Source organism: Micromesistius poutassou (genome assembly GCF_964030765.1).
Source record: "Micromesistius poutassou genome assembly, chromosome: 3".
Lineage (NCBI taxonomy): Eukaryota > Metazoa > Chordata > Actinopteri > Gadiformes > Gadidae > Micromesistius > Micromesistius poutassou.
In genome coordinates, this window is record NC_140273.1 from 1972787 (window position 1) to 1998274 (window position 25488).

The following is a 25488-nucleotide window of genomic DNA, read 5'->3' on the forward strand; positions in this document are numbered from 1 at the left end:
GGGGCCTAACGGCGTTCTGATAGGAGACTAAGTATCGCGAGAGGCCCGTCCCAGCCAGTAGAGGGCCTAACTGCGTTCTGATAGGAGACGAAATATCGCGAGAGGATCCACGATACTCTGAAATCACCCAAACATGGCGGCGCCTCCGGATGAGGCGAGCTTGGAGTCTCTTATCAGTAAGTCATCACACACCGCGTCCATCATCACCTCGGCACCCACACCCAGTCCGCTATCTGCTGTACAGCTGTGTTGTTATTTAGCGTGTTTTAATGTCCGCTAATATCAGGGTTTAATCTCGCGAGAGCGGACAGACCAGTCGAGGGGGAAAGTCATCATGCCCAAAGTGGAGATCATCTGACACCTGGACCGACTGACACCTGGACCGACTGACACCCGGACAGACTGACACCTGGACCGACTGACACCTGGACCTACTGGACTGACTGACTGACACCTGGACCGACTGACACCAGGACCGACTGACACCTGGACCTACATACACTGGACTGACTAACTGACACCTGGACCGACTGACTGACACCTGGACGACTGACAATTGAACCGACTGACACCTGGACCGACTAACTGACACATGGACCGACTGACTGACACCTGGACCGACTTACTACTGGACCGACTTACAACTGGACTGACTGACTTACACCTGGACTGACTGACACCTTCATCATCCTGTCTGTTTCATGTTGTTATTCTCGGTGGAAGTCGCCGTATTATTCCTCAGCTCTGTAGGGATTGTTACTCAAACACAAGCGGTCACACATCGAGGATTCGCTGACAGGCTAGCTTCTATTCTCCTGACAGCAAAGTTGATTGGTGAACAATATATAATAGTGCTGCTGTTTGTGAAACCATGTCCGATGAAATAAACTGTGACTGATTCAACACAGTACATTACTGATGCTGGACGAAATGCTCATTGCAACCATACATTAAAAACATGGTCCAGAGAATGATGCCTTTTCATATACAATACACACAACCAGAGAATTGATGTGTACTGTGCTTTAATTGTAAAACTAGTGTTATGTCTTTATCTTTAATTAGATAAGGCCACAAATCCCATGAATAAGGAGAATGACTGGGAGAGTATCAAAGCGTTTTGGGACAAACTGAACAACGAAACAGAAGGGTAGGTTGTGATATTCTCATCTGGGTGTCAAGCAATTCCAAGCTATGCTTACATGTAGAGTTCAACTCGTACCGAGTTAATAATGGCTATTCATATATGTATGCACCTGTCTATGTTATTGGTTAATTACTAAAATCATGCTTTACATTTGAAACCATGTTTTTAAATAACAATCCACAAACTATACTTAACAACAAGGTATTCTGCTATGATCTATTGTATTGTGCTATTGCTTCAGTTGGAGTGTATGGTAGATATTGTTGTGGATAAAACCCCCAATCTAATACTTTATCAAAATACAAGAGGTCGAGAAGGACTAGGGTTGAATGATCAAGGCTTTATTGTCACTGCGCAGAGTAACAACATCACCTGAGTTGGTTTGCAAAGAACTCCCGAACGGTCTAATTATATCCCCCATTGTGTTGCTCTCCCAACATGCACTTCGGCCAATCAGAATGCTCTAAACTACTCCCGTATTCCCGTTCCCCATTAACATTTATCTTCCCGGCCACATTGCTCACATTTCATAGAGTAATTCAAGCATTATGTACAAAAAAGGGTTACATATTAAACATTATAGTTACATGAAGTTACGTATTATATATTACAGATTATATGATGTCTATGAATGTCTATCTGGTGGTCGCCGGTCAGCCCAGGACCCTCTGAGGTGTTATGAATGACAAAGGGACAGGGCCCTGCCTACCCTGTTGACCCGGTTATTCTCCACTATTATTCCAAACATATGGCAGAGATATCCTTTTAAACCTTCATTATTTTCTACCATAATATGTGCATACTAGTGTTTACCTGGCTAAGTAACGGCCAAACATATAATGTGTTCTAATGTGTGTTATCAGACCCCAGCTGGCCACCCGGCTCCTGGCCCACAAAATCCAGTCTCCTCAGGAGTGGGAGGCGTTGCAAGCGCTCACGGTAGAAAGTCTTAGCCCTAGTCTTTAACAAGCCTTCACCATCATATGACGCTGCAAATTAGTGCCGTATGGATGTTATGTGTGTATGTTTCTGCAAAGTGATCTTATAATAACAATATAATTATTGTATTAATAATAAGACAAAGGTACTGTGGAATCTACTCTTAAGTAGCCATATTCTTCAGCCGAAACTACGTTGTGTTGACGCCACGTTATACCTGTTTAAACATCAGAGATATATGCATGTATTTCCCTCTAAAATGTATATTTCTGCCTCTGTCTTTGGCCTCATTGCTATGATTTGTTCCATGAACAAGTCTCGTATCGTGTCTTATCAAGCGTGTGCGTTGCTTTCCCCAGCTTCTCGAGACGTGCATGAAGAACTGCGGTAAACGGTTTCACACCGAAGTCGCAAAGTTTCGCTTCCTGAATGAGCTCATCAAAGTCGTCTCGCCCAAGGTATTGCTTTGGTAACAGCTTCCTCTTTTGCAAGCGAGTTGACAACTCGAAAACGGATGACATGCAAAGAAGTATGATTGTGATGTAACCCCTCTGAATCCCTGTCGTGCAGTACTTGGGTTCACGAGCCCCCGAACCTGTGAAGAAGAAGGTTCTGGAGGTGATGTTCAGCTGGACCCTGGGCCTGCCCGAGGAGACCAAGATAGCAGACGCCTATCAGATGCTGAAGAAACAGGGTGGGTCTTCCTGAAGGTGTAGAACCCAGAACCTAGATGTATAAATGTACAACTTCCCTCCAGCCGAGGTCAACATCACTCTTGATGTCTCGAGAGTGACTGACTCGAACCCTGTCAGAGGTCAGATCCATTGTGAGCTTATAAATGCCACCAATCAGGTTAGCAGAGTGTAGGTGATATACAGTATGATATGTCCAGGAGTTATTTTAATTAAGATTCAATATATTTCACGGTCATACTCCATCTCAGCAAAGAGTATCTATGTAATGTTAATCAGTAGTCGCCATTAGCTGTTGGCTCTCTACTCTTTTGTAATATATCTGTGAAACAGAATGGTGAACCTCATCCTCCTGCTCTGTAAATAACGTGCCAGTGTTGACAGGCACGCTCTTAATGTGACATCCATTGTGATCTTCCAGGTATTGTGAAGCAGGACCCGGTGCTTCCTCACGACACAGCCCTCCCCCCTCCCGCTCCCCGAGCCACCAGCGCCGTGTTCGAAGATGAGGAGAAGTCAAAGGTAAGGCTCAGACGTCTGTCACTATCTGGAGGTAAACCTTAAATGCTAAATGGACTGCATTTAGACAGCTCTAGAAAAGTCAACTCACTAACTCAAACACCTACTAAACACCTACTAATTATTGTCTTAATATTCACCCATTCATGCATACATTCACCCATTCATGCACACATTCACACACGGCGGTCAGCCATGCAAGGCGACAGCCAGCTCGTCAGGAGCAGTCAGGGTGAGGGCGTCTCGCTCAGGGACAGCTAGGAGGAGCCGGGGGATCAAACTAGCAACCTTACGGTTACCAGCCAACCCGATCTACTTGAACCGATGTAACAATAGGAGCCTGGAGGAAATCACGGTCTGCATTTGTGTGCCCCCCTCCTCCTTCCTCTTCCTGTTTGTGTAGATGCTGTCCCGCCTGCTCAACAGCTCTCACCCCGAGGATCTGAGGGCCGCCAACAAGCTTATCAACGAGATGGTGCAGGAGGTGAGTCATGGTCATTGTTAGCTGAAGATATCTCAGCTGGGATCTCACAGGAACCCCCCGACGCTTGGCACTGAGGCAGGCGGGGGGGGGGGGGGGGGTATAAGGAAGGGGAACCCTCTTTCCTGGTGGCTATAAGCCTGATGGGTGGGCCGACTTAATGTTGTAAAGTCATAAACAAATAATTCATTGATGGGAAACGAAAAGTGACAAAGTGAAAATAGAAGGCACAGAAGTACAGCAACAAAATAACTTTTGAATAACTTTGAATATATATCAAATAAATCATGCATCATTTTCGGGCCAGTTCTTCGCAGATTTGCATAGTTTTTAATATTGCGTGCCCAGTTTTCGTTCTGTTTTAACACTATCGTTGTTTATTCCCGTGAAGGACCAGAAACGCACAGAGAAGGTGTCCAAGCGTCTGAATGCCATCCAGGAGGTGAAGGAAAGCGTGAGCCTGCTGGGGCAGCTCCTGGAAAACTACAGCAAGGACCGCTTCTCCCAAAGCCAGCAGGAGCTTGTTAAGGTAAAGCCAATCACTGCCAGCAGGAGCTTGTTAAGGTACAGCCAATGACAGCCAGCCGTAGCTCATCAAGGTACAGCCAATCACAGCCAGCAGGAGCTCATTAAGGTACGCAGGGCTCAGCCAATCACAGCCAGCAGGAGCTCATTATGGTACAGCCAATCACAGCCAGCAGGAGCTCATTAAGGTACTCAGGGCTCAGCCAATCACAGCCAGCAGGAGCTCATTAAGGTACAGCCAATCACAGCCAGCAGGAGCTCATTAAGGTACAGCGAATCACAGCCAGCAGGAGCTCATTATAGTACAGCCAATCACAGCCAGCAGGAGCTCATTGAAGTACGCAGGGCTCAGCCAATCACAGCCAGCAAGAGCTCATTAAGGTACGCAGGGTTCAGCCAATCACAGCCAGTACATGTTACGCCTGCTTACTTCACCTGCCAACAGTGAACCATACTGAACATGTGTTGTAAAAAGTAGCCGTTTCTTCTCCAAACATTAGTACAACTAAATCAAATTAAAACAATTAAAATTTTAAAAAAATAAAATGTTAAATTAGTTGTATTTCCACAGAATAATGACTGTCTCTGTTTTGCAGGATCTTTATAACCGCTGTGAAAAGATGAGGCCCACTCTGTTCCGCCTCGCTAGTGACACGGAGGACAACGATGAGGCCTTAGGTGAGAGGGATGATGACTGGTGTCGTGGTGTTAGGTTCAGACAGTGGACTTTACAATAGCAGGCTAACAGCACTGATGATGGGGGAGCATAATTCTATCTGACTCCCTTCCCAATAGATTTTCTGCTTGGTGATTGGTTTCCAGATTCATATTACAATCTAAGCTCTTTGATTGGTGTAAGGAATTGTGTTTAGACTCAAACTGAAAGTGTCAGCATGTACTGAAATACATGCCTTGTAAGATCTGTACCCTCTTTTAAGTGGGGAATAGGAACACAATTCAATGCCTTTTGTAAGTTAAATTGCTAGTAAACAATCTGAAGGGTTATTGTAATGGCTGGTGTGTTACAGCTGAGATCCTGCAGGCCAACGACAGCCTGACCCAGGTCATCAACCTCTACCGACAGCTGGTCAAGGGAGAGGAGATGAACGGAGAAACCACCGCACCACGCTCACTCCCAGGTGGGTCCGTGTGTGTTCTATGTGTCTTCACTCTTATCTTCACTCTCCTGACCATCCCTGGAAGGAGGGATCCCCCACTCTGCGTTCCTTCTCTAGATTTCTTCCTTGCTCTTTAAGGGAGTTCTTTCTTGCCCACTGGGGGGCTAGGGTCGGGAGGGGGGGGGGGGGGTCATAGATATACAGCCTGTTAAGCCCTTTGAGACTGTAACTGTGATTAAGGGCTGTACAAATAAAATTGAATTTTATTATTTTATCTGAATGTTTAATTCGTTTTTCTGTTGTTTGGCACACACTTTTACGACGACGGTTGAATCGTTTCTTTAATGGCAGAGGATCTGATGAGAGTACGTTTTTTGTATCCTAACAGGCAGCAGTGGTAACGCTCTCCTAGACCTCACAGGACTGGACACGTCACTGTCCACCCCCACTCCCACACAGGACCCCGCCGTCAGCCTGCTGGACGACGAGCTCATGTCCCTCGGTGAGGAGAACGTCACACTAAAGGGGTGGTGTCACGCCACCAGGTGTGAGTGTGGTCAGCCGTTACAAGACCTTTGAAAATCTGCCCATCTCAAGTTACATCACAAGTGGGCGTGTCCACCTAGATGTTCACTGGCTAGATGAGCACCGTTTGCCACGGTCCACTAGGTAGGCTGATGGACTGACCTATCCAGCGTACATCTAGGTTGACGTGCTCACTTGTGATTTCACTAAGGCACTGGAAAAGGCAGATTTTCAAATGGCTTGTAATGTTATCACACTCACACCTGGTGGCATAATATCACCCCTTTAATAACCAACGTTTGTACAACAGAGGACGTCTTTCAGTTCTTAGTCTCTCTCAGAGCCCCGTTGTCTCCACTTTCATTCCCAATGTTTGAAGTGAAGCTTGTTTGAAGCTATGCTAATCGCCTGTTGGTTAACAAACCTGTTGGTTCAGTGCTCTGCCTCGCTCCCAGCTAGTGAAACCCGACCCTGCTTCTCCCCTCATGAGCGTCCCACTGTTAACTCTGTTCTGATGGCTTCTCTAGGTCTAAACGAGGCCACGTCTAACTCCTTCTCTGGCCCTCCGTTAGGCGACTTCAACACGTTCCAGGTGGGACACACAAACAAACACACAAACAATAAACACATGCTCCATTCTCCCCTACCGCCATCTTGTACAGGTGTGTAGCTTGCGTATCTCTAGTGTATACAGAGAATGGGTTAACCTAGTGATTGTTAGTGCTTGGCACTTGGTTCTATGAACATCCTTACTGTACCCACAGAGATATATTGTCGTTTCTCTTTCTTCGGACTAATGTACTTATTGTCAGTCCCTTTGGATAAAAGCGTCCGCTGAACACCCTGAATGTAAATGTAGTTGTGTATTGACTGTGCGCTGTGTCTCTGCAGTCGTGTGACGGGGCCGAGGCGGCGGTCCCGGCCCCCCAGGGTGCCCTGCTGCTGCCCGCCGTGACTCTCTCCTGTCCCACCGCACATCCCCCGGGGACAGAGGCCCCCGCCGCCGCATCGGCCAGGCCCCTGGACGAGCTGGACGTCCTGGGCAAGACCCTGCTGCAGCAGTCGCTGCCCCCGGAGAGCCAGCAGGTCAAATGGTGAGGAACCAGAGGATTATATTTACATTTACATTTAGGGCGTTTAGCGGACGCTTTTGTCCAAAGCATCTTCAGTCCATTTGTCAGAAGAAAGAGAAACAATCGCTGTTGGTACAGTAAGGATGTTTATAGAACCAAGTGCCAAGCACTAACAACCACTAGGTTAACCCATTCCCTGTTTACAACAAAGATAGCTAGGATAAGATGGTACTATTTTTAACTGCCAGGACGAACAACATACAACGCTAGTGCGTGAGAGGGGGGTGCGGGGTTAAGAGAGGCTATGCAGAGTCCAGGTGAACTCTGAACACCTAATAATAACGTTTATATTCTCCACAGGGACAAATCCCAAAGCCAGTCCAAACTCACCTTGAGAGACCTCCAGACCCAGTCCAACCACAGCTCCGGCACTGCTCCCAGTGCCGTGACCCCCACTTCCAGTCCGAGCTCCATCCTCCAGGCCGAGCCCCACAGCCTCCCCCCCGACCCCTGTCCTGTGGACCCCCAGAGCTCCATCTCTCTGGCGGACGTGGCGGTGCCGCTGGAGTCCATCAAACCAAGTGAGTCCTTCAGCGACCGTCACGGGGCGGCATGTGGCCCAGGAGGTAGAGCGGGATGGCTGGCGTTTCTGGTAGCGGTGAATCATGGAATGCACGGTTCTCAGCTGAGTCAGTCAGACTCAGCTCCTCCCTCGTTCTCAAACGATTGTGCAAACATTACAACTAAGTTCCTTTCAGCTGAGGAGCACTTCATGTTCGAATGATGTTGTTGCCCAGGCCAGTCCGTCTTCACCACTCTGCTAACTCAACACAGTGAACAGCGAGTCAGCGAGTGGCAGTCGAGTCTGGGAGAACAAACGATAGAAACGAACAAGAGAGAGAGAACTGAAACGTGGAATCAGGTCGGTTCGTTCTTGTTAAAGAGTCGTTCCTTCAAACTGATTCGGTCGCAAATGACCCATCAATGCTCCTGACGAGCTGGCTGTTGCCCTGCGTGGTTGACTCTGCTGTCGGTGTGTGAATGTGTGTATGAATGGGTGAATCTTTTTGGAAATTTTGTAAAGCGCTTTGAGTGGCCACTGGTTTGAAAAGCGCTATATATAAATGCAGTCCATCTACCATTTACCCATCCTTGGTAAACTGTAAGAATGAAATCATGAGGGGTCAAACCACAACAGCTCTCCCCCTGCCTGCCCCTCCAGGTAGCCTGCTGCCCGTGACGGTGTTTGATAAGCACAGCTTCCGGGTCCTGTTCCACTTTGCGCGGGACTGCCCGCGGTCGCGGCCGGACGTGCTGGTGGTGATCATCTCCATGCTGTCCTCAGCTCCGCTGCCCATCTCCAGCATCCGCTTCCAGTCGGCCGTGCCCAAGGTGAGCCCACGTCTGTCTGATCGCTGGCTTGTTGATGGATTTGTTCGCTCCAACGTGACGACTGCCAAGCTGTAACGAATCACGAGGCAAGCTATGACGTAAACAAGGAAGAGCTGGAGAAGACTGCAGAGGAGGACATAGATTGTGTTTTGTTGTACTTTGTTGTGCTTTTACGCCTGAATGTAAAACATTCACATTTACATTCAGGGCATTTAGCAGACGCTTTTTGTCCAAAGCCGCTTACAATAAGTACATTTGTCAGAAGACGGAGAAACAACAATATATCTCTGTCAGTACAGTAAGGATGTTCATAGAAGTGCCAAGCACTAACAATCACTAGGTTAACCCATTCCCTGTATACAACAAAGACAGCTAGGATAAGATGCTACACAATGCCAAGTACTGTTTTGAAGTGCCAGGACGTACAACATACAATAAGGCTATGCAGAGTCTAGTTGAACTCTGAACACCACACTTACGCTATAAGTGACGTTGGAACTTACGCTGAGCTAGTGGGACCGGGCAGGGATGTGTATTCTGTTCTGGGTTTCTCAATCTGGTTATGCACTCAAACACAACTCATTAAAATATTAATCTATATTCAGGCGGTCTCTATAGGTAGGCAGTTCAGGCTGCACTTGAAAATAAGAATTTTGTTCTTAATTTGCTTGCCTGGTTAAATAAAGGTTAAATAAATAAAATAAAATAAAAAATAGCTACTCTCTGCTCTGTCCAGTGGATTTTAGAAAATTGCTTCAGCAGCAACTAACCAATCCAATATGGATTGTATGCTTTGATTGTTCTCAGCCTGCCTTGTATCTCTGAGAACGTCCCTTTGGAACAAAACATCTGCTAAATGAAGAAGTGCGTTTGATTTGCCCAAGAGGAAGTACATCAGGGATCCCCCCATTGTGTTATTAATAGAACCAGACATGCTCTTTACGTAATGAACGTTATTACCACCTGGGCCAAGCAAGACCACAGTTATGTGATACTCATTATCAAGTGTCTGCTTCCTGGTATCGCTCAAGCTCTTTGTTGAGGTGTGAGTTCCAGTGGTGAAACGAGCTCCCTGCCGACCTCAAGACTCACTTGTTCAGAGTTCATCTAGACTCTGTATAGCCCCCCCCCCCCCCCCCCCCCCCCCCCCGCCCTTAGGCACTTCTTCTACTTCTGGCACTTAACAAATACTAAAGTAGTACTAAGCATTGTGTAGCATCTTATCCAAGCTATCTCTGTTGTATACGGGGAATGGGTTAACCTAGTGATTGTTGGTGCTTGGCACTTGGTTGAACATCGTTACTGTACCCACAGAGATATTGTTGTTTCTCTTTCTGCTGACAAATGGACTTATTGTAAGTCGCTTTGCGTCTGATAAAGGCCCTAAATGTAAAATGTAGAATAATTCCAAAAGGTCCTCATTTCTCCCTCACTGGGTGTGTGTGTGTGTGTGTGTGTGTGTGTGTGTGTGTGTGTGTGTGTGTGTGTGTGTGTGTGTGTGTGTGTGTGTGTGTGTGTGTGTGTGTGTGTGTGTGTGTGTGTGTGTGTGTGTGTGTGTGTGTTCGTTACTGTGCAGGTGATGAAGGTGAGGCTCCAGCCGCCCTCTGGGACCGACCTCCCGGCCTTCAACCCCATCCTCCCCCCCGCCGCCATCACCCAGATCCTGCTGCTGGCCAACCCCCAGCAGGTACCTCCCCCCCTGGGGACCTCAGCCCCACAACGCCCCCTTATGGACGGCTGGCACTACACTCACGTTCAGTATATATACGATTAGTATTTCAGTATTGGTTTCCTTTTAATATGTCAATCTACATATTGTGATACATTTTTAGGGCGTATTAATTATAAGGATTAGGAATTAAGGAAAGACTATGAAGACTATATATGAAAGAACATACTACTGAAATAGTTACTTACGATGATCCACTTTGAAGTGGCACCAATGGATGTGAATTATCTGTGAATATCTGTGAATTGTCCTTTGCCTCTCTTACCCAGAATCAAGGTTGTTTAATTCCAAATTCATCATGTGCATCCAGTTGGCATTTGCCTTTCGTTCCTCATTTGTGTGATGAGTCGCTGACAGCGAACCAGACGATCCCTAACGGCTTGATTGTGTTCTGTTGTGTCTTCCAGGAGAAGGTGCGGTTGAGATACAAACTGACGTTCAACCTGGGAGACAAATCGCACGACGAATCCGGAGACGTGGAAGAGTTCCCTCCTCCGGACAGCTGGGGAAACCTATAGGGGGAAGGACTCACCATCCTCCCTCACTCCTGGGAATCATTTGTCGGAAGTCTGGCCAAGAACAACCAATCATTTATTTTTTTAAACGGTTAAAAGTCGGTTCGGGGGTGATGAGCTGATGTGAAGAGCATTTCTGGAAGTAGCTTCTAACTTGTGCCTTTCTTTGTTTTTACTCCTTCATTCCTGTGTTACTGCTTCAGTAGACATGCTGCCTACTGCGTCCCTCCTGTTGTCCCACCGATGTAATCTTTATCTCTCACAAGGTCCACCAGTCGTCTGCTGGCTTTACTGGGGACCGGAACCACGGAACGGTTCAGTTTAGACATGGTTCATGAAGGGTGTCTTCATTACTGTGGAGTGCTGTTAGGATGAGAATCTCTCTGCTGTCTCTCTGATACCTCTGCTGTCTCTGATATCTCTATTCTCTCTATGGTCTCTCTGCTGTCTCTTATATCTCCATGATCTCTCTCTGATCTCTAGGCTATCTATGCTTTCCCCCCCAAGCATCCCAAATATATCCTCTAGTGCCGGATAGTTTAAACCCTGGAGCCGACCTTAGTAGATCCCAGCCAGTCTCCTAATGAGCCTAAAACGAATGCAAATAATTGAGCTTCTTCCTATTTGATCGAGTAGATCGCTGCTGGTATGTCCAATTCAAATTCTTTTTATTTGATGGGTATAATAATATATTAATTTAGAGGCTTCTATCACATGGCCTGTACTTGCACGCACTCTGCTTTACATTTTGCACTTACCAAATTGGCCGGCCCTGAGTATCAGAGCAGCAGGCCTGAAGTTCCCTGCAGGTAGACAGATGTGTTCCTTCAAGGTTAGCTGGACGCTCTGCCTCTGCTTGGCTGGTTCCCTTCTTCTGCACTCTGATGTCTGTCGCTATCTTCTCTCCTCTCCTTGTAAATAAAAGGATTATGCAATTATGTACATTTGCAGGAAAACACACGTAAAAAACAACGTAAAACATGTGAAGATCAAAAGTGGCATTGCTGAAAAAGGGATTAAGAGAATGCAGTGAATATATGTACTGTACGTAAGGGAAATAAAATTATTTTCTTTGGAACGATACTTCTTTACAAGAGAATTTATTTGAAGAATAAAAACCAAATAAATGCGCTCTAATGTCACATTCTTTGGTTTTGTTTGGTTTGCAAAGCCTGCTTATGTTCAGCAACGTTATGGTTAAAATAAACAACATTGTTTGTCTTCTGACAAATGTACTTATTTTAAGTTGGATAAAAGTGCCTAAATGTAAAATGGATTGTCTCAGTCGACAACCATTGAGATGCTCCTGACCGACCATCATGAAAGGTCAGTCCCACCCAAATGAGCAAGTGGCTCATAGCTTCTCTGCAGGTTTTCATCAATGACCTTTCAACAGCTGCACTCCTGCAGAGATCAGCTGATCGTTTGATGCAGAGGAAATGCGTAGCGCGCATGCGCATACTACTACTCCAATGCAGTTACATCTCCGAGCCTTGGGCGGCAGTGTCCGGGAAGCGCTCTTCATCTCTCTATTCCGCAATTCTAGCAGACGAAGACAACCCTTTGCATCATTTCAGTTTCGGTTAAATCATCCATGCGCCACAACACGTTTCCTTAAGGAAACAGTCTCATTCGAAAGCGGCTGCAGACGATTCCGGTCCTATGTCGCTGACCGGACTATGACAGACCCCCCGCCGTGACGTCATGCCTCTGCTCATCAAGAACAGAGAGTTCGACCGACCCAGCTCCACGGGGGAGCTGTTCGACAGATGCCCCCACCTGCAGGTAGGTCTGCCACAGATGCCCCCATCATGTGCCAAAATGTGCAATCAATAAATCGTATGGAGACACGCTTGCTTGGTAAATATTATACATGAGTGTGTCCCGATCTTCTAGTGTTGCTGTACTCTGAAGCAGCTGTTTTTAGATCACAGCCCTTTTTTAGAAGTGGTCTGATTGACAGGTTGGCATCCTGCCACTAGGATGGAGGGGTCGTGTTCGTGTCCCTTCAAGGAGCCTCAGAATGATGGCTGCACGTATACGACTTAGTAATAAACCGAACACACTTGGGGTAGGCTACTTCTGGATAACATGTTCTGTTTTCTTCCCTGAATGTCATTGTACAGGAGAATGCTAAAGCGTTCTGCTCCAAACCACTAGTTGACGTGGACGTTAAGTGCCTCTTGTACGTCCAACAGAGAGAGTATGCGGCCACAGTACCGTCTGATCGTGAGTGTACATCTGAACGGACTGTTTATCAATGTGTTATTCACCTGTACTGCAACGTGTACCGCACGCCACAGACCACGATGATCTACACTAGATTGTGGCGGCTTGTGGCTCAGGTAGAGTGGGTTGGCTGGTAACCTGAAGGTTGCTAGTTCGATCCCTGGCTCCTCCTAGAGTGTCGAGGTGTCCCTGAGCGAGACGCCTCACCCGCCTGCTCCCGCACGAGCTGTGCTGTCGCCCTGTGTTGTTGACACCGCCGTCGGTGTGTGAATGTGTGCATGAATGGGTGAATGTTCGGCAGTATTGTGAAGCGCTTTCAGAGGCTACTGGGTAGAAAAGCGCTGGATAAATGCAATCCGTTTATCATAACTGTTATTATCCCTCTGTTGTGATTTGACCCAGATGCCGTCTCTGTCCTCGGGTCTGACGACGCCACCACCTGCCACCTGGTCGTGGTGCGACACACAGGTATCTGACTCCGCCCGCTGCGTCGCCACAGTCTCATTCTGCTGTGTGTCGGTGGAGTGGAGCTAAGGTTGTCTCTTGTTGTTTGTCAGGCAGCGGAGCCGTCTGCCTCGCTCATTGCGACGGCTCTAGCACCTGGAGCGAAGTCCCCCTTATTGTGCGAGCTGTCACGTCCCTGTCCCACCATAGCAAGGAGGGCAGGTTCGAACCACCGACCCCACACACCCTGAAGCTGCTCCGGGCACTTTAACCTCCTGCTTCTTCTGGCTTCTGTCTCTCAACTCACGCCCGCCTCCATTCAGACTCACTTCCTGCTTTTTTCAGTTTTTCTTTTTATAAAAGTCGTTTGAATATGTGTATGGATGATACCGTTACGCTCCAAAGGTAGAATGTGCAGTGCACAAGTAACTTTGTTGGGCTTTTCCAAAGCGCATGTCTTATTTTCATAACGCACAATAGATGAGCCATAAAGAAGCAATAAGTAAAGCAGTATTAACGTGCCTCTTACAGAGAGCTGCGTGCTACAGGGGGATGTGATCTGGGCTGCTGTCTCCTCTTCTGTTTCAGACTGGAGCTCCATCTGGTGGGGGGCTTCAACGACGAGTCAAAGACCTCCCAGAAGCTCAGCCTTAGCCTACTGGGTAGGATGGGATCACATTTACATTGAGGGCGTTTGGCAGACGCTTTTATCCAAAGCGAGTACAGTAAGGATGTTCATAGAACCAAGGGCCAAGGACTAACAATCACTAGGTTAACCCATTCCCCGTATACAACAGAGACAGCTAGGATAAGATGCTATACAATGCTAAGTACTATTTTTAAGGGCAAGTTTAAAGGGGTCTACTCCATGCAAGCGTGACTGTTTTTTATAATTCATTTTACAGCCGCGTTCCACAAGCTGAAAGAGGTCATTCATCTAGAGACATGCTGCATTACAGGTAAACATGACACATGACCTCTAACCTTTTAACCTCTGTGTCTGTCTGTACACATATACATCAATTGTTGATCTGTTTTCGTCCTGCTCTCTCCCGACACCGATAGAAATGAACGACATGATGGTGGAAGGAACTCACCGCCCCGTGGTCTATGGAATAGGTAATAACACTGTGTGTAGACACAGCCTGCTCAGTGACTCGGTACTCAGTGGTTTCACCCGGTGTGTTGTGTTGTGAAGTAGAGATGTTCCGATGCTGTTTTTTTCCTTCCCGATACAGAGTATATACCGATGCAGCATCTAGCATTGTGACTACTGTGAGCACTTGTTCTTATTGAAGGGTTCTCTTACGATGACTGCAATGTATAGTCGGTTCACTTACTGTTGATAATATTTTTTTCTCCAGAACTAGATCATTCATACTCCATAATTCTAATAATACATTTATATTCTTCTAGTTAAGCGTGAGCATCCATGTTTTTCCGACTTGGCAGCTCGGTACGCACGTAGGTCGCGTGTTTCCCATTCCGACTTTCCACCTCCGACCGTTAATGAACGCAGCATAACACCGTACTCACCGAATTTCCTATTACTGGATCGGTATCAGATAACTCTAGATTCACCCTGTGTGTTGTTCAGGGGTCAACGTGTGTCTGTGTGTCCGGGTTCAGGGGTTAACGTGTGTCTGTGTGTCCGGGTTCAGGGGTCAACGTGTGTCTGTGTGTCCGGGTTCAGGGGTTAACGTGTGTCTGTGTGTCCGGGTTCAGGGGTCAACGTGTGTCTGTGTGTCCGGGTTCAGGGGTTAACGTGTGTCTGTGTGTCCGGGTCCAGGGGTTAACGTGTGTCTGTGTGTCCGGGTCCAGGGGTTAACGTGTGTCTGTGTGTCCGGGTTCAGGGGTTAACGTGTGTCTGTGTGTCCGGGTCCAGGGGTTAACGTGTGTCTGTGTGTCCGGGTTCAGGGGTTAACGTGTGTCTGTGTGTCCGGGTCCAGGGGTTAACGTGTGTCTGTGTGTCCGGGTCCAGGGGTTAACGTGTGTCTGTGTGTCCGGGTCCAGGGGTCAATGTGTGTCTGTCTGTCCGGGTTCAGGGGTTAACGTGTGTGTCTGTGTGTCCGGGTCCAGGGGTTAACGTGTGTGTCTGTGTGTCCGGGTTCAGGGGTTAACGTGTGTCTGTGTGTCCGGGTTCAGGCGTGAACGTGAACACAGGGGAGGTGTTCCCGGCCTCCTTCCCTCACAAAGGCCCCGCAGAGGAGCTGCGGTCTGCTCGGACCTTCACCGGAGGACAGGTAGGGAACACTGGGACCTGGAGGTGACCAACGTGGGGTTTGGGGCTTTCATTGTTATGTAGATCACTCTGAATGGCCTCGCTGTTTGTAGGCTGCTCTATAGATGATCTATATAGTACGGAGTAGAGTGTCATCTGCAGAGAGCGACCTCCAGAGACGCTCTACAGTCTCTCTAGAGTCTCACCTCCTGAGACTCACCTGCAGCCTCAGCTGTTGCTATTTACCGCTAATGAGCAGCTCAACACCGCCCCCTCTGTGTGATGTCAGTACTGACCCTAACCATGAGCACTCTAAAGCTAACCCTATTCCTTTTGTTTTGATGATCCATTTAAGCAAGGGCTGCAATAAGAAACCGATGATACTAGAATTCAAATAACTAACAAAAAAGACAACAAAAAAGACGTATACAATAGTTAACCTATAGACTTGTGTTGTTGTGTTCATACTTATGACAGCGTGTAACTGTCACCACGGCGATGTTAATAGGTAGTGGTGGGTAAATGAACACAGAGGTCACTCTGGGCCAATCCCAAAGTCCGGACTCACAGACTCACAGACTTTGCTGCGCATTCTCGCAAAATTAGTAAGGCTTTAGGGCTGTCCCAATATCGAATTTTAAAGTGAGGGTTTGAGTCCACACTTACCTTGCCCTTTCCGTGAGTCTAAGGGAAGGGAAAGGGAATTACCCACAGTTCAAAGCGTTGTCACGTTTACCGCGGAGACCATAGGGAAATCCGGAAATTAGGATGGTAAACAACAAACTAATGATTAATAATTAAGAAAGTTGTAAACTTAAATATGGAAAAATAGGTTCAATGAGGCAGCCGTCTCCTGTGCCTTGGCCGCGTGGAAAGCAACAAACAAAAAAAAAAATTCACAACCGGCAACAGGCAAGTGTCAGCAACAGCTTTGTCGTTGCTGTCAGTGCTGTCCCTGTCCCATTTCTACCTATCTGAGCCCATGTGGCCTCACACACTCACTCACTTAAATTAATTAGCCCCTGAGATCAATTAAGCCCGTGAGTCCTTAGTCCTTAGTCCTCAGGGCTCACTTTGGGATTGGCCCTCTGAGTACCTTGATGAAGACGCTCGCTTGCAGCTTGGATTGGGGGGGGACGGGACATTTGAAATGTCTTTAACAATGAGCCCACCCTGTTTTACAACCCTAAGTGGATATGGCCTGCCCAAAAGGCCCCTTAGATTGATGTTTATACTGGTTACTAATAAATAAATTAAAAATATGTATATATATTTAAAACAATTACATAACCTATATTATACATATAGAAATAATAATAATAATATTATATATAGCCTATATATTTAAAAAATATAAATATTAAAAAATATATATATATATATATGTATAAATAAATGAATGAATGAATGAAGGTGCTTAATGGCCCAGAGAGACCCACTGTTTTGCCTGATTTCCAGATGGTGGACATCTACGACTCGAGTCGCGGGCTGGTGAAGATCGGGCCGTGTAAGTGGTCCGGAGATCTGGACATCGCCTTCTGGATGTTCCAGAGCGACGACACCATCCTGAAGGTAAAGGTCTGAAAGGCTACGGTCAATGACGTTAAGGCTAGTGATGGGAATTTCGGTTTGTTTTAGTGAGCCGGATCATTTGGATCGGCTCACCAACAAGAGCCGACTCTTTCGGCTCCCAAACGGCTCTTCAGATTAGTGGTGGATTTCATGATTTGTTTGAATGAATCAGTTTGCGTCGGTCAGTTCGCCAAGAAGAGTCGTTCGTTCGTTCGCATTTCCAGTAGCGGTGAATCATGATTCTCAGCCGAGTCGGTCAGACTCTGCTCCTCCCTCGTTCTCATTCTCAAACTAATCACGATCGTGTAATGGTGCAAACGGTCATCAATCAACGCAACATTAACTAAGTTCCTTTTAGCTGAGGAGCGCTTCAATGTTCGTAATCAGCATGTTGTTACCCGTCTGGCTCTCGTGACGTCTCAGTCCTCGAGTCTTCACCGCTAAACACAGTCAGTGAACGAACGGCGACTCGCGAGTCAGCGACTAGTGGGTGGAGCTGGGAGTCGAGTCTCGGAGAACGAACGAGACGAACGACGACGAACGAGAGCGGCGAATCAGTTCGGTTCGTTCGTTTTAAAGAGTCGTTTGTTCGAACTGATTCGAACAAAGCGAACAAAAGCGATTCGAACGAGCCACCACTACTTCATATTACCACTTATACCTACTTATATAATTCAGCCAAATGTAGCCCGTTTTGACTTATAATTTGTATGTGTAGGCCTATATATCACTTAAATTATTCAATACAATACAACAAAGGTAGCTAGGATAACATACTACACAATTCTAAGTACTATTTTTAAGTGCAAGGGCGTAGAATATATATATATAAGTGAGTAAATTAAGTGCCAGGACGTACAATAAGTGAGTACATTAAGTGCCAGGACGTACAATAAGTGAGTACATTAAGTGCCAGGACGTACAATAAGTGAGTACATTAAGTGCCAGGACGTACAATAAGTGAGTACATTAAGTGCCAGGACGTACTAGGATAAGATGCAACACAATGCCAAGAGTTCAAAGTGCCGTTGGTGTAGCGACTCCTCTGCTCCCCCCCCCCCCGCCCCGCGTCCCCCCACAGTTCCTGTCCACCTCGCCGATGGCCGAGCCCCCCCACTTCGTGCAGCACATGAAGTCCACCATCGCGTTCCTCCTGCACCACCCCAGCTCTGACGCCCTTTTCCCGGGCGGTCTGCCGCAGTGCTTCAGCCGGACGGAGGAGGGCGCCTGGGGCCGCTGCCCCGCCGAGGGACACCCCGGCATTTACCCACAAACCCCTTCTGCTGAATAACCCCTTCACAGGATCAGGACAGTGTTGCCTCTTCGCTCTCTGAAGACACTGTGACCTCTGACCCCCCCCCTCTGCTAACGAATGCCATGTCTCAGTCTTTTGTGTTTCTTTGTGTTTTTATAATCATTGCTCTTGCTGTTGGAGTGGAACTGAATGAAGGCGTGCTGGTGGTACATACGTAAATGCAGTGCGACTAAAATTGAGTTTTAAGATTTCACTGGCCGGCCCCAGTGCAGAGAGTTAAAATGACAAAAAGCCTAATGTCTGCAATCCCGATGCCATTTCATTAAAAGTCTTACTATACCTGCTGTTCAGTTGTTTCCAGCCTGTTTGCTGATATATAAGTATACCACCGTAAAGAAAATGTTTGTCTACATTTCCCCAGAATTATTGCTGCGACTGGAATAGTCAGTGTAGTTATTTACTGCTATATAACTATATATAAATGTGCAAATCACCATGTAAGTTAAACCACAGCTGTGGATAATTTAGTTTATACAGTATAGTATAACAATGTAGTATAAAAACTGATTGTGACAACTATCAATTTTTATTAATACACATAGGGTAGATTAATTCAATATTTATTATAAATAATGTAAGTTGTATTTATGAATGTAGCCCATAAATGTATTCATTTCAATCAGTTGGCCCCGCCCTCTACGTGCCCGTGACGCGCCGTTCTACGCACGACCACCAGCGGCGCTCTGCTCTCCAGAACACCTTCACCAGTCCTTCTCTGCACCCGCACCGGCTACCGACACTCACACTCTTATGTGGTTGAACAGTTTCTTATGGTAGGCCCATGCAGTTCTTAGCTGTACTGTACACGGCCTTTTTTTTTTTTTTTTTTTAATTAAAGACCTTTCTTATTTACCGAGAATGTGAAGGATACGGCGAATGCTGTATGACCGACCGCTGAATGATTTCTATATTCTGTGGACAGGATCGTTCCTACGGTTAGGGAGTCGTTTCGTTTCGCTTTCACGTTCACCATCTCCTCCATCTGAGAATATGGTAAACGCATTGGTGAGGCAAGTGAGACGGTTCCCATGGGTGACCAACGTGACCCTGTACGGATGCCTGTTCGCCGGAGGAGACTTCGTGCATCAGTTGTTCACACGGAAAGAGAAGGGTATTGACTGGAGACACACGCGGAATGTGGCCCTCATCGCCTTCAGCTTCCACGGGAACTTCAATTTCTTCTGGATGCGCTTCTTGGAGCGGACGTTCCCCGGGAACTCCGCCCGGATGGTCGTGCGTAAACTGCTCCTGGACCAGACCACCGCGGCGCCGCTGGCCACCTCCGTGTTCTACACAGGTCGGTACAGACTGAGAGACCAGTGGGTTACATAATGGAAGCAAAGACCTCTTTACAGACGTTTCATATTCAACAACATCTGTCACTTTGTCAAATAAACCTACAAGTTAAAAACCAAGAAACCAAATGGACCTTGAACAAAATACCCAATAACTCACTCATTACTGTTATACAGTAGCCTACATATTGTTATATAGGCCTAAGGTCACATACAGGCAGTGTTGTGCATGAACTAGTTCAAAAATAACTAGTTAATTTAACAAGTTCATTTTTCTATGAACTTTGAACTGAACGTAACATATTTTTAACTAAAGAACTTGAACTAGTTCAGATTTTGTGACATTCTGAATTGATGCTTAGGTCCAGATGACATGTTTATTAAATAGAGTTACTGCCTTAGTTGTGATGAATGAAACAGGTTTACAAATAATATCCACAACAATTTGAGATTGTAGTGATGGGCAGCTGGTAATGGAGAGGATTCATTTTAAAAGATAAGCACAGAATACTCACTCCAACAGTTTTTCTTTGGTTTCTAAAAAAACTGTTAATGAACTGAACATGAACTAGTTCAAAAGTGAATTGGTGAACTATGAACGTGACTTTATTCATTTTCTTTTGTATGAACTGAACTTTAAACTAGTTCATGTGAAGTGTGAACTTGCACAACACTGCATGCAGGTTAACTCAGTTGCCATGGGGAAGGCAGAACATGTAAATTAATAATAATAATTAGTAATGTATATATGTATATATCTGTCTTTTTTGTGACTTAATTTGAGAAATTTCTGCAATATAAATATATATCGTCAAAGTGAACCCGTTCGTTGTTTTGGTCAGGAATGAGCGTGTTGGAGGGCAAACCGGACATCCTTCAGGACTGGAGAGAGAAGTTCCTGAACACCTACAAGGTGAGAGGAGGAGGGGGACACCGGAATGTTGGATACCGTTCTGTCACCCTAAACTCAACTTTTTACCCATTATGAGATTGATCAAAGGATATAATAATCGTACCAGTTTTTACACAAAGGCACGGCGGACATGGCCCCAGGCTACTTGGCATAGGTCTAACTTTAGTAGTTACTTAAGTAGTTACACATTTATACAGTAATCTCTTATGTTTGTTAAAATACAAAATGACAATGCAATCAAAAGAATTTGAAGCATTTTATGATGACATAATCTGAAAAGAACCAACGGAAAATGCGGACCTTCAAAAATATAACAATAGAAAACAAGAAATAAAATCAGAAAACCTTCTGTCAACGTGACCAGCTTCCTACCAGCGGATGACATCTGTCCGTTAAAGGGTGACTTGTTAGACGATGGCCAGATTTCCTGTACAGACGTAGAAATAAACCAAAAACACGTTAAAAAAATAATAAAAAATGCCCTCAAAATGATCAACATATGTGTAGGAGCCAATTCCTTTGTTTTCATTTAGTTGTCGTATTCAGTTACCCTGGAAATCCAGAGTTCTCGCCAGAGCACAAATTGAATTTGCTCAGCGAGTCACTCTGGGAACGAGCAATATACTCACTCCCCCATTTCCCCTGGCCCAGAACATTAACCAATCACATAAGTGTATCTAATAAAGACGGGCCAAAAGCGTTGCTGTTTTACTGATCAGCTACGGCAAAGTCTTATCTATTGGTTAGCTCCGCTGGTCTGGATACGTCACCCGTTGTATTCTTCTGATTGAAGAATACCCCTCGAGGCCCCCTCGAGTTGGGCCATTTTCATTACTCGTTGCCAGACCCTACAGCTCTCTAGATGTGGGTCTGGATTTCCAGGCTAGTATTCAGTATTGTGTGTGTGTGTGTGTGTGTGTGTGTGTGTATGTGTGTGTCCATTTTTGTTTGTGGTCAAGTCTTTATTTAAAGCACACCCTTTTTTTTTCTATATCTCTTACTTTATTTGGGCATGGGTATGAGTAATGTAGTCATGTATTCTTATAAACATGAACAGTACAAGAAGGAATGGGTGAAAGAGCTGTAGGTCTGGGAAAAGATCTGCATGGTCAGAATGGACTCACATGCACCAATGCATTGCTTGAGATAAATGATCAACAGAGATGAGTAACCTGCTACTAAAGTGACTGAACCTGAGTTCTCTTTCCTTTCAGACTGGACTGATGTTCTGGCCCTTTGTGCAGGTAAAAGTGTGACAGTAGCTCAGGAGGTAGAGCGGGTTGACTGGTAACCTGAAGGTTGCTAGTTCGGTTTTAGTCTTTAGTTCGATCCCCGGCTCCTCCTAGCTGAGTGTCGAGGTGTCCCTGAGCAAGACGCCTCACCCTGACTGCTCCTCACGAGAACGTGAATGTGAATGAATGGTTGTAAGTCGCTTTGGATAAAAGAGTCTGCTAAATGCACTAAATGTAAATGTAAAACTATCACTGATCTATTGACATAATGAACGTGTTGGTAAAGCAGGAAGGACATCAATGTTAAGTCTTTATTCATGTTGTGCCGCTCAGAATATGAGCTGTGCTAATCTAAGTAATGCAACTTTCACACTCACCAGAATACTTTAAGGGGAATTCAGCACGTGACAGCAGCCAGTCTGCTGGTAGCGTGCTGACAGACAGCCTCGTGCTGACAGACAGGCTGACTGACATCTGGGCAGCTGATTGACAGCTCCATGCTGCTCTGTGTCAGGGTCCCCACGTTGACTCTCTCTTTAGGATCTGTTCGCACCACACATAACTACAATTACTACTGTAATTGTAAGACAAGTACTTCAGTTCACCGTTTTAAGCTCTTGCCAGCAGTAAAAAACAAAGAATAATCTTTCTATGTGCACACAATGTGACAAACAAAAATAGCACCTGAACGTTGGTCTTTAAATTTAGGTGCACATTAATAACATTCAAAATTAATGTATGGCTCTATCTCATGCATGCCAAATATAGGATTGAAAAAATAGCGTTGGATGTAAGATGAGGATTATTACTGAGACTACAGGAACTTTTCCGAGGATAAACTTGAGTCTGTCTGTCTGTCTGTGTGTGTGTGTGTGTGTGTCTCTCTCTGTCTGTCTGTCTGTCTGTCTGTGTGTGTGTGTGTGTCCTCAGTGTGTGAACTTCGCCCTGGTGCCGCTCTACGTGCGGACCTCCTTCACCGGCTGCTGTGCCTTCATCTGGGCCACCTTCCTCTGCTTCTCACGGCAGAGCGGCGACGGGACGGCCAGCGCCGCCCTGGCCTGGTTCTCCGGCCCCCTGGCCCGCCAGGCCGGGTCGGGGCCGGGCGGGGAACCGGGGGCTGGAGGCCCGCAGAGTGGGGTCACCTCTAAAGGAGAAGAGAAGGTTCTGGTGGCGAAGGAACGGGCGGTGGAGGCTGGAAAAACAAAAGCCGACTGAAGAAGAGTTGGAGCTGTTACAGCACGGACGACGCAATGAATCGTTGTTTCAATTAGAGTTGTTCCGATACCAGTATCGGAAATTCCTCCGATACTGCCGTATCGGGTATCGGCGAGAACGCAAGTCTATGAACCGATCCGATAGCGTTGCTGCGTTTGTTAACGGTCGGAGGTGGAAAGTCTGAACGGGAAACGTGTCATCTCGCACGTTTGAGCTACCAAGTTGGAAAAACATGGATGCACGGACGCTTAACTACAAGAGTAGAAATGTATTCTGACTGTCGACAGTAAATGAACCGGGTAAGAGAACCCTTCAATAAGAACAAGTGCTATTAGTAGTTACAATGCTAGATGCTGTATCGGTATATACTCGGTATCGGCCGATGCTGAAGTTCAGGAATTGGTCTCGGGAAGGAAGAAATGGTATCAGAACATCTCTAGTTGAAATGTGTCTATCCGGTCGCAGTCTGAGGCCCGACACAGCAGGTGTGGTGTGTGTGATCTAATGTAAAGCGGTAATTTAATGTATAGAGTATAATGGACGCCTCTGACACTGCAACATGTAACCTCGTCCAGCCTTTCACTACAGATGAAGGAGGTGCTCTCTAATGCAGTACTGAAGCAGCTCTGGAACAACGCTGCGTTAGTAAAGTAAACGGTGGTTGTTGTTTTAATATTTAAATATAACTATAAAGGCTGACTATGTATAGAAAAATAACTTTGGAAAGTGTGTGTCCACGATCTGGAGAGGCAGCTATCTCGATCTAGCAGGACAGATTTACTCTGATAATATAAATAATATTAATATAATTTTGTTTTGTATTTGTATGTAACATTCCATTCGCTCCTAAAGGCACAGGAAGGGAAATAAAAACTCTGTCTCATCACGTAACATATCTCTGTGACGTCATCGACCACAAACAGGTGATGTGCGAATGCTCTTCCATCACAGTGACATCATCAGGTGACCGTTTACACCCTCCTGAGACGGAAATGATTATCAAAACATTTATTGTACTGTTATTTATTGATCAGGATTACTTATTGTTCAGCATTGCAAGGTTGGCGTTTGATCTAATGTCACTTGGTGCGATTTACACAAGCCAAGAAATAATATATTTTTATTGATGTATTGTGGAATATTAGTTTAAGATCACAAATATCAAGGGCTTTAACCATTTGAATTGGTGATGATAGACTAGAAAAGTTGTTCTGTGTGATGTGTCGATTTTGCAACGCGTACAGGTTATTTGTATAGCCTACATCAATTCTGTTGGTTTCCAAATAAAACTCTAAACTCATCCGTCCCTCTCTGTCTCTCTGTCTCTGAATGTTGATCAGGGAGACACACTGAAGTCCATCTTAGTCTGATCTTTCTGTGAGATCAGCGTTGGGTTTGGTCTTATTTTACTGTAGTGCTGCTGAGCATACAGGTCAGCATCTTCCCTCTTGATAAAGCTTCATGGCACTCTCTCCCACTCTCTTACTCTCTCTACCCCTTTCTCTCTCTGTCTCTGTCTCTGTCTCACTCTCCCCACCCCTCTCTCTCTGTCTCTTTCTTTTTATGTCTCTCGCTCTATATCTCTGTCTCTGTGTGTGTGTGTGTGTGTCTCTCTCTCTCTCTCTCTCTCTCTCTCTCTCTCTCTCTCTCTCTCTCTCTCTCTCTCCTCTCTCTCTCTCTCTCTCTCTCTCTCTCTCTCTCTCTCTCCCTCTCTCCCTCTCTGTCTCAGTAAACTGAACTTCATGCAGCTATAAATAAAGTGCAGTGTGTGTGCATTCTGCAGCCCCCAGTGAGTACACTCTGGCCCGGACACACAGACAGTCTATTCTTAACACACTGTTGTGTGGAGGAGATTCACTACAGTCACAAAGATCACAGTAACATCTGACTTGTTAACATGTCTCCGTGCCAGTATCTGTATTTCTTCTCTGAGCTCCACAGCAATCCAACGCATCACGCACACGCACGTGTGCGCACACACACACACACACACACACACACACACACACACACACACACACACACACACACAGTATGTATACCCAAATAAGTATATAATGTTTTAATTTATTTATTATTAGGCTTATTATCTTCTGTTATTATTATAGAAATAACGTGTAGCATTATTCGTATCAACCCTTACTTTGCCGCTGACTCAGTGCCAGTCTATGGTGACTCTACCACAGACGGAATGAGTCGCTCTAGTCTCCACACCTCATCAGCATCCAGCCCAACGCACTGCGTTGCAGCTCTCGCGTGCTTTCCCCTCCCCACGCCTCGCGGGATCTCCTCCGGAGGCTGGGTGGTGAAGATGCTCAGAGTCGCGGGTCGCTGCTGCTGGAGGAACCTTGTTACCAGGCGAGACTGAAGCTTCTAGAAACAGGGGCTACACACCCA

At 46.1% G+C, this 25488-nt stretch overlaps 3 protein-coding genes across 3 annotated transcripts; all 3 read left to right on the forward strand.

The window, feature by feature from the left end:
- The first annotated feature begins 44 nt into the window (after positions 1–44).
- Positions 45–11787, forward strand: LOC311341281 (ADP-ribosylation factor-binding protein GGA1-like). Its single transcript, XM_084466180.1, has 17 exons — positions 45–176; positions 1066–1150; positions 2011–2086; positions 2446–2544; positions 2657–2780; positions 3200–3300; positions 3701–3781; positions 4170–4307; positions 4900–4981; positions 5332–5442; positions 5810–5923; positions 6474–6538; positions 6838–7040; positions 7380–7600; positions 8242–8411; positions 9988–10098; positions 10548–11787. Exons 1-17 carry the CDS (start codon positions 134–136, stop codon positions 10656–10658), a joined length of 1935 nt encoding a protein of 644 aa, XP_084322306.1. The 5' UTR covers positions 45–133; the 3' UTR covers positions 10659–11787.
- Positions 11788–12212: 425 nt separating this feature from the next.
- ntan1 (N-terminal asparagine amidase) lies at positions 12213–18720 on the forward strand. Its single transcript, XM_084465491.1, has 10 exons — positions 12213–12440; positions 12782–12884; positions 13287–13352; positions 13442–13550; positions 13917–13990; positions 14234–14287; positions 14394–14447; positions 15474–15571; positions 17008–17121; positions 18203–18720. The coding sequence occupies exons 1-10, from the start codon at positions 12360–12362 to the stop codon at positions 18410–18412; spliced, it is 963 nt and encodes a 320-aa protein (XP_084321617.1). The 5' UTR covers positions 12213–12359; the 3' UTR covers positions 18413–18720.
- Positions 18721–19313: 593 nt separating this feature from the next.
- Positions 19314–24382, forward strand: mpv17l (MPV17 mitochondrial membrane protein like). Its single transcript, XM_084464928.1, has 4 exons — positions 19314–19733; positions 20574–20644; positions 21859–21888; positions 22807–24382. Exons 1-4 carry the CDS (start codon positions 19427–19429, stop codon positions 23089–23091), a joined length of 693 nt encoding a protein of 230 aa, XP_084321054.1. The 5' UTR covers positions 19314–19426; the 3' UTR covers positions 23092–24382.
- The last annotated feature ends 1106 nt before the right edge of the window (positions 24383–25488 follow it).